General features: G+C 37.1%; 1 protein-coding gene across 9 annotated transcripts in view; it reads right to left on the reverse strand.

Annotated features, from left to right (window-relative positions):
* The window catches only part of LOC106072894 (hemicentin-1-like), a 42184-nt gene extending 35318 nt beyond the window's left edge, over positions 1-6866 (reverse strand). For 3 of the 9 annotated variants that reach the window (XM_056011071.1, XM_056011070.1, XM_056011065.1), the window contains exons 1-3: positions 6681-6865; positions 4268-4382; positions 603-950 (exon numbers count right to left, since the gene is read on the reverse strand). In XM_056011071.1, the coding sequence (XP_055867046.1) occupies positions 603-950; positions 4268-4382; positions 6681-6686 (469 nt within the window). In that variant the 5' untranslated portion in view covers positions 6687-6865. Of the gene's footprint in view, positions 1-602; positions 951-4267; positions 4383-6236 lie in introns of those variants that run through there. The other 6 variants (XM_056011066.1, XM_056011069.1, XM_056011068.1 and 3 more) reach the window with 6 other exon arrangements.
* Positions 6867-9569: the final 2703 nt, after the last annotated feature.

The following is a 9569-nucleotide window of genomic DNA, read 5'->3' on the forward strand; positions in this document are numbered from 1 at the left end:
TTGGCTCATATGCTAGTAGTCGGTTCATGTTTTGTTAGAAACAATGAATAATCTTGCAAAGTTTAAACTTGACTCGAGAGCAGGAAGTGAGAAAAATATCGTGGTCAATATCGTAAACAGACAGACAGACAGAGTGAGTTGATATACACTTTGTAATAACAACTGATTGATCTATAATATTCTTGATTCCTTTGCTTAAACGTTTTAAAACCACTTTTACATCTAGAAAGTGTAGGAACTTTCCAGAAAAGGAAAGTAAAAAGAATTTTAGTTTTTTCTAGGCTAGTCATGTCTCTACTTTTGTTTTCTCGGCTAGTCATGTCTCTACTTTTGTTTTCTCGGCTAGTCATGTCTCTACTTTTGTTTTCTCGGCTAGTCATGTCTCTACTTTATTTTTCTCGACTAGTCATGTCTCTACTTTTGTTTTCTCAGCTAGTCATGTCTCTACTTTTGTTTTCTCGGCTAGTCATGTCTCTACTTTTGTTTTCTCGGCTAGTCATGTCTCTACTTTTGTTTTCTCGGCTAGTCATGTCTCTACTTTTGTTGTTATTAGTTTCGAGGGTTATCTAGACATGTGACAAATAAATCAAACATTGACTTACGTACAACGATCAGTTTCTGACTGCAATTAGTTATTAATGATTCAGTGATACCCGTACCATTCCAACACTGGTACATGCCTGCATCACGTGACTGGACACCTGATATTGCGATCTCAACTTTTCTTTCTGAGGCTGAAGTTGTTACAGTTAGCCTGTTTGTATAGGTCGCTTCAACTTTAGTGCTAAAGTCAGATTTGTAGATGAATAAAACATTTTGTGATCGACTTCCATCACCACGATCTAGTTTGATAACAGTTATTTCTTCTTGCACATCTCTTGGTATTTCAAAAGTCAGATTGACGTTAACGTTCTCGAGTGTTGCTGCGGAGTTCGAGACTTGATTGGAAACTAGAAACAGAGAAACACACAGGACATTATTATTATTCACATTATTAAGTAAAAAGCACACTAGTCTAGCATAGTCTGCAAAAGAGCTGACAGCTCAGCAGCAAAAAGCTGGCTAGAAGAAGAAGAAGACATATATACAATCTGAACATAAACATATACATGTATACAATCTGGACATAAACATAGACTTATATAGAAACTAGATATAATAATGGACAGTATAGAGGGACTTCTTATGGTCCGACAGTTACGCTTGGCAGGGCACATATCCCGTATGGGAGACAAACGTATGCTTAAGGCAGTCTTTTTTGGTGAGCTAAAAGGTGGTCGACGTAACAGAGGTACCCCACAAAAACGCTTTAAAGACCAGCTTAGGCGCCGACTTGCTTTAGCTGATATAGAAGAGAGCATCTGGCTGCATGCAGCCTCAGAACGAGACAGCTGGAGGTCACTCATGAAGGCCGCGGGATACACATTTGAGACCAAAAGAAAATCTGCTGCCGAGGACAAACGCAGACGGCGAAAAAAAATCTAAATCGACCACCTGCGGACAATGATTATGCTTACCCTGGATGTGGCAAAACATGTAGGTCACAGCTGGTGCTACGCAGCCACGGGAAATACTGCAATCCTCACTAATCTTCGGAATCGAAGACAAGCCTTATTATGAAATAATTAAAAGGAGGCTCTTTGAGATTTGATTTTCAGAAAGCCCAAACTACCTGATGTAGGATGGCAATAAGCAGGGTTCGAATCCGAAACCATCGTGTCGACAGTCCGAAAACAGTAGAGTTATATCTTTTATTTGAAACGCATGGTAAAGTATGTGTTTATCTAGCCGCAATTGATTATTCCAAATTTCACGTATACTAAATGTTTTTGTTTGATTTTTTTTAAGACTATCTACTTAATACTGAAAGAAAGCTTGAACAAGTTACGGTTTTTAAATATATTGTCTCCAGCACATTCAAAGACCGCAAGGCGAAAAGACAAAATAGTGACGTTACATCAGCGATTGGACCCCATGATGACCTGTTAACTATCGCAATAAAACGCGAAGCCAAAAATCTATGGCCATATTACAAGGTCTTCGGGGCTCGCAAAGACCCTCCCTCCTTCAGGGAACAATACCAGGAAATAGAAGAAGTGGCAGACAGAGAAAGCGTTGGGAGGACAACATAAAAGAATGGACGGGCCTGCCATTGAAAGAGGCCCTAAGGCAAAAGACAGAGAGGAATGGAGAAAGACTGTCGACAAATCTTGCATGGTGCCCCAACGGTCCAACAGAATAACGGATAGTTAAAGGTAAAGTTCTCCAGCACAGTGTTTCTCAAATTTTTGCCAGAAACGTTCTACTACGCCAATAAGTTTACCTTCTCCCTTCTCCAACCCTCCTTAACCAGATAGGCGCACTAGGGGCTCCTGGCGGAGCAGTGCAGTGAATAGTCATCTGCCGAAATGGAAATAAACTAAATGTGGCTTAACAAAGATGGCTAAGACGGATTTTAGGAGTCAGTTATAGAGTTATAGAGATCGTCACATGAGGTTTGCGGGACATGTTCTCCGACAAAATGAATTACGCATACCAAGAGTTGCGATGACATGGAGGCCATTACGAGGAAAGCGCAAACAGGGACATCCTAGTACAACTTGGCGCTACCCTTTCATGGAGGACCTCAGAGCAGGTGGGAAGAGGCTTCAGACATTGCCAGTGACAGATTTTTTGTGGAAACAGCTTGCCGCCCAATGCGCCGAACGACGCTGGAGGATCTAAGTCATTGAGAATAGTAAATACGTTTTTTTTTTAAATAAACTTTTTAATAGTAGGATAATGCACTGTAGATACCTCAGAATATGCAGGGTGCGGTTTGTACAATTTTATTTATACTTGTTTTGTAATTTGTAGGGGTTATACGCAAGTGCGAATTATACGCGTATGCAAAAATACGGTATCCATTCGCTAAATGAGTCTTCTTTCTCGTGGTTAGGGGAGGGGTGGGTTACAAAATGTTCCATTGTTTTTTTAATCTAACATTCATTCAAAGACAATTAATCGTTCCTTAAGTTGTACAAAGAAGGTATTGTCTTTTTTTTTAAAGTACTTTTTTGTTTACACTATAACTACGTGGTCTAGACTTTTGTCCCGCGAGTTTTTTTTTTTCTTTTTGTATAGAGGGAGGGGGGATTGTTGTTGATAGGTTGTACTTGTAAGTTGAAGCCTGCATTTTTACCAACACTGCATGGCTTAAGAGTGGTTGATAGGTTGTACTTGTAAGTTGAACCCTAAATTTTTACCTACACTGCATGGCTTAAGAGTGGGTCTTTTGGGGGCACTATCAGAGTTTGTGTTTCACACGAACTCTGTGATCATATTACTACTGTGACGTCTTTACTCTTCGATGACTTTCTTTGTTAGAGGTTCCAATATATATGACGTATTTATTATTCGATGTCGCCTTTATTGTTTGATGCATGTATTCATTGATGCCTTGCCTTATTTATCGGAGGTGCCATAATATGTGACGAACTTGGCCGAAGGATTGTATCAATAATTTGATGAATTCATATGAAATGACGATCACACTTGCCGGGGATTATATGATTAAACTTGACAATTCAATGAAATGAAGAAAGAAACATCTCTCTGTATTTTCTTCAAACTTCTTTAATAACTTCTTCAACTTTCACATCAAATTAACTTCTTAATTCAATAACAACGTGACTTGACACTTCATAAATAAAACTTAAAGATACATAAAACTTCCCTTAGTATAACTTCAACTTCAACTACTAAAACTTTACTTAATGGACCCGCTAATATCACAAAACTTATTACTAATCGAGGACTGAGCGAGGACCATCGCTCTACAAGAACTACTACTATGCGAGGACCATCGCTCTACAAGAACTACTACTATGCCAGGACCCCGTCTAACTTACTTTCCCCTTATTTATACTTTCTTTGATCGTACGTTCCAGAATCATGGAACTTTCTCAGATAATTATTTTAGTAACTTTGACCTTCTAGAAGCTGACGTGTGCTATTTTTTCCCTTAACCTCTTTCTTTGATTGGATATCTAAAATTAACTTGTTTACGCTGGACACTTGCACTGGTTTGAACTTGCTTCTAGAAACTGGTCGAAATAGGTCACAGACTCGACTCGTGACAACTACATTATAACAACAATGCCAACAAAACCTATTTCTAGACCATAAAGAAATAAACCAACTTCCCGTTACAAACACATTATAAACATGACATAATTTCATTATTTGATATAAACCTATACCCATATGACCAACAAAAACAACTTACCAATATCTTGCCATAGAAGAAAACACAGTACCAAAAAGAAACTTTTGATATGCATATTTTCTAATGAGTAATTACTTAGAGATTCCAATGAATTTTGCTGGTTTGTTAGAATTATCTGCAAAACAATAATGTGATAGTTTCATAAATGAAGTCGTTGTGGTGTATCCGGTGAACTGGATTTGGAAGTAATCATTAGCTATATATCTTCACATGTAGCACACAATCATTAGCTCTATATCTTCACAGGTAGCATACAATCATTAGCTCTATATCTTCACAGGTAGCACACAATCATTAGCTCTATATTTGCACAGGTAGCACACAAATATTGTTTTAAAGCTGATCAAAGTTATCTAGACATCATACGAAGTTGACATTTTAATTTCTTTAATTCATTTCAAAATCTTTCCTAATCTTCTTGTTTTTATTTAATTAGTTGTTTTTTTAATAGGTTCAAATCAAAGACAACGGGGATTTTTATCATTATCATTAATCTGAATCGTTTGCTCCTTGGCTTACAATTTTTAGTTTTCAGCTCAGGCCTAAAATAGTGTAATAACTTAAGGGAGGCAACTCAACGATATGCAGATGTTTATTCACAGGAGGACATCACAAGGACATAATTACAACGTCTGCCTTGAGCACAGCTTCTTTATAAGTTCTAGACTGGGGGGGGGGGGACTTCGTTCCCTTCTTCCATGTCAACATAAGCTCTAGTACTTAACAGTGCATCTTTTGGTGATGATTGGCGAATACGATTGTCATAAAGTTACAAATCAGAGTTACATCAATCAACAAAAATACGGTAACCCAGACAAACAATAGAAAGGGATTTGTAAAAATGTGGGAACATTAGAAGGTACCCTTAACTTACAATGTCAGAAAAATTAGAATTGTACCAGTTTTGAGACATAGAAGTAAAATAGTGTGGCGTAGCTAGAAATTGGGGGGGGGGAGGCTCGATCTCTTTTAGGGGCGCCTGCATTTAGACATTCGACATCACAAGATGAGATAATGTACTTAATAAATATATGTCTAAATTCCAATTAGTAAATGATATAAATAAAATAAACAAAAAATAATCATTTAGACTTTTTTATTGAATAATACCGTTGTTTGTTGGCGACATAATGCACACGTGACAAATCTTCATTCATGTCATGCTTTTTGTGCAGCAAGGAAGGACATCATTAACATCATCTAGATCATTGCTGTCTAGTATTTATGACTTGAATAGCAAGATTACATGGAAGTGGCGTAACATTTAATGTAAAAAAAACTTAGGAAATTCATTAGGGGGTCACCCTCCAAGGGGGGGGGGGGTCGTGTCATAGGAACTTGGTTTAGTTTAGAGACGCACTGCAGTTGGCAAACTTTGAACGCGATTTTAGTGACGACTAAGGTATTGGGTTAGATATTATTGATGTAGATTTTGAGACAGTTACCGCTAAGCTCTTGAAGGGATAACATCATATTTAGTTACTGACTCGACTGTGGCCCATTCTGTATTAAAGCTCGTTATTCTGTTTCCTCACGAGTGGACTGAGTTACTGTGCATTGATCCTTGATCCTTCTTGTGACGATGTGTGTTCATTGCTGGCACTCCCATCTCTAACACCCAAGCATCTAGGATTATTATCAATGTACTGTAGAAATATATGAATCACAACTAACACATACATCCATTACAGGGGGGGCCCTGGGGGGACTTTCGAATTTTGACCCCTCTCCCCCCACCCTAGCTACGCCACTGTATTAATGTAGCTGCTGATTTTCGTATTGACCCTGCTCTATTATTATCGCCAGTTAGTTGACTGTTTACAATACGTTGTGGCTGCCCCCCTTCGCTGGCTTCTTGAGAACCTCCATAACTTTCTTCTTACTGACATTAGGTTGTGCTAAGAAACGAAAGAGTTAAGAAATGAGGTTCTCAAAGTGCTAAACAAATGCACAAAACTTGTCTCATTACCTTGTAAAATGTATAACTTATCAACACTTACAAATAGTTTGTATTCCAGATACACCCAAAATAAAAAGTATTTATAGATAAAAAAAATATCCACTATAAGATATACTAATAATAGATATAATAATAATACGACATGTCTTCGTGTCCGGATAGCAAAGGAGAAATGCAATATTTCTCGTGGCTACATATATAATGATCGGTGAACGAAACGATTTTAATCTACAATCATTATTGATAGTGAAAACAAAACAAAACAAAGTGTCCGCCAAGAAATCTGTAAAGTCACAATCACCGAAAAGTACACACGCTATCCTCAGATCGACACGAATCACTAATATATCCACTGTCTCTATATACTGTCAATTGTCATTAGTCTTGTTTGGCTAAATTCCTAGAATTAAAGACCGAATTGCTGAGATTAGATTATAATCCCTTTTTACACACCGACATAACTTTGTTTCATTGGGTTAGAGAGTAGATTTTAATTTAGAGTCACTAAACGAAACCGTTTTTTTAAATTAAAATAAAGTCTTTCCATGACTTTCTTCTTCCTCTCTTAAGACTAAACGATTGTTTTATTTCCTCACAATGTAGAAGAAATAATTAAAATTCAGAGAAAAGGTTTTGTCAAGTGCTTTCTCATGACGAGTGGTAGATACTTATCTTTGACTAGCTGGTGGTTAATAGGAACATCTAATTTAATTAAAAATAAAAATAATCTACTTCCTTGGATTTACTCCATAATCCAAACTTTCACTTCTATTTTTAGGTACTGAAGTAGGTCACCGGCATGAGCGTTTCGCTCAATGTCTGACAATCACAGCTTAGATAGAAACCAACTACATGCATGCCAGGTCGTGTAGTATGCGCTTTGGACTGTCGTCACAATCGTCCAAGTTTTAACCCAGTTCACCGTCAGCCCGGAAGGAGGTTTGAACTAACACGTGATAATCTTTATCTGTGAGGGAGCGTCAGAAACTTTCACTTGTGTAACAAAACTTTTAGTTATGTAACAAAACTTTCACTTATGTAACAAAACTTTCACTTATGTAACAAAACTTTTACTTATGTAACAAAACTTTTACTTATGTAACAAAACTTTCACTTATGTAACAAAACTTTCACTTATGTAACAAAACTTTCACTTATGTAACAAAACTTTTACTTATGTAACAAAACTTTCACTTATGTAACAAAACTTTCACTTATGTAACAAAACTTTCAATTATGTAACAAAACTTTTAGTTATGTAACAAAACTTTCACTTATGTAACAAAACTTTCACTTATGTAACAAAACTTTCACTTATGTAACAAAACTTTCAATTATGTAACAAAACTTTTAGTTATGTAACAAAACTTTCACTTATGTAACAAAACTTTCACTTATGTAACAAAACTTTTAGTTATGTAACAAAACTTTCACTTATGCAACAAAACTTTCAATTATGTAGTAAAACTTTCACTTATGTAACAAAACCTTTACTTGTGGTACAAAAGTTAAAACATATTGTTATAACCCTTGCCATGCACACCGCAATGCAAGCTAGTGCGCACTGTTAGAGACTAGACTTGGAAGAATGTTTACATTTGGAAGAAGATGACGAACTTCCGCCTAAGTCGAGAGCTGCTAAAGAGGCTGTGTCAAGTCAGACGTTGTTCTATGTATTGGTGATGTCCCCATGTAAATAAACAAGTATATCGTTGAGTCGTCTCCCTTAAGTTACTACACTATGTTTGTAGTCCTGATGACTTTTGGAGCTCTTGGCAAGCGCGAGTTCATTCATTCCATTAGTTACTCAGATAAACTTGATTTTACTTTCATAATTATGTTTTGTTTTCAAGTGAAGACAAAAACTCATGTCATCAGTCCCTTGACTTTCGCCGCAGAGATGCTGTGACAGTGCAGGTAACTAAATCCCTCCACTCTTCCCGGTCAGCAACTGTTCTTTACATCATCTGCCCCATGAATCGCTAGATCTGAAAGAGTACTTTCATACAACTTTTAAATAAATATAAAAAAAAATTACTGTTTTGAATGAGTTTGATGACATTTTATCAGTGTCATTATGTCCGGCTCAACGATTGCAGATTTCGAGTCGGTTTCTTTATCTTGTGATGAGGCTAATTACATACCTGAATCTACCTTGTACCAGATAAGAAGACGGGAAAGCAGTCAACAACTTTTGTACAATGCAGGCTATAAATTTGAATCTGTTTTTTGTAATTAGTGGTAGCCTTGTTTAGTCATTGGTTCAAGTTCCCCGGCTGTGGTTATTTCAATAAGCTGCTCCTGCATCAGTATGGATCATGTGTGATTGGGATCTGAGTTTGTACACACGCTCAAGGGCTTAACACCCAGTCAGTTATATCCAAGGGAAAAATGTTTTCAGATCTTTAGTTTAGGTCGTCTTTGAATAGTACGTATTAGATATAATAAACAGGAGGGAGGGGCGACTGGATTATTATTGAAAGTATGTTATAGGATAAACTGGCTTTTACGGAACAAATTATTTTAATTGTATACAATTTTCATCTTTCTGCTCGTGTCGAAGACCCCTTGCTGTCCTCAGACCATAGTTTGAGAAACACTGCAGTAAAGAGTTGAATAAACAGATGTTCAGAAACATTTTGTGCACAGTCTTATGAGATTGTTTGATTTAATTTGGGACAGTATACACAAGGCATATATAATACCGATACAATTGTTCAATTTTCGGTATCAATCATTATAATAAAACTTGTTTTCTCGAGTCCGAAGATTAATGACGTGTGCAGTATTTCATATGGAAACGCAGCCCCTGCTGTGACCTACATATTATGCCTCATGACTATATCTCTAACTAAATCCAGTATTCTAGTCTAAACTACTGTCATTTAATGTTTTTAAGTCTTGATCTATATTGCCGAACTAGAAACTTCTATACTCTGAATCGATTTCTATATGGGCGTGACAATGCTTTTTTTCCTGGTTGGTGGGAGGATTAGGACACAGTTCTTAATGTTTGACAGGTTTTTTCCAAGTCCAAAGATTGATAAGTAAATTTAAAGTTCCCCTTTCAGACCTTGTGATCTATAGGGCAGATGATGTAAAGGTCATCTGTTTCTGTGGCACGGTTAACGAGGGTGTCATGTGGCCAGCACAACGATCAACCGCCCCAACCAATGTCAGGTACCCATTAGAGCTGGGTGGACTAAGAGGCGCCCGAAGATCCCGAAATTAAAAATCCCAGTCTTCACCAGTTCCCTTTTCAATGCTTGTGATCTATAGGGCAGACGATGTTAGGGTCATCTGTTTCTTTGGTCAACGGTTAGCGACCAGCCGCCTTTACTT

The sequence above is a fragment of the Biomphalaria glabrata genome, chromosome 14 (genome assembly GCF_947242115.1).
Source record: "Biomphalaria glabrata chromosome 14, xgBioGlab47.1, whole genome shotgun sequence".
Taxonomy (NCBI): Eukaryota; Metazoa; Mollusca; class Gastropoda; family Planorbidae; genus Biomphalaria; species Biomphalaria glabrata.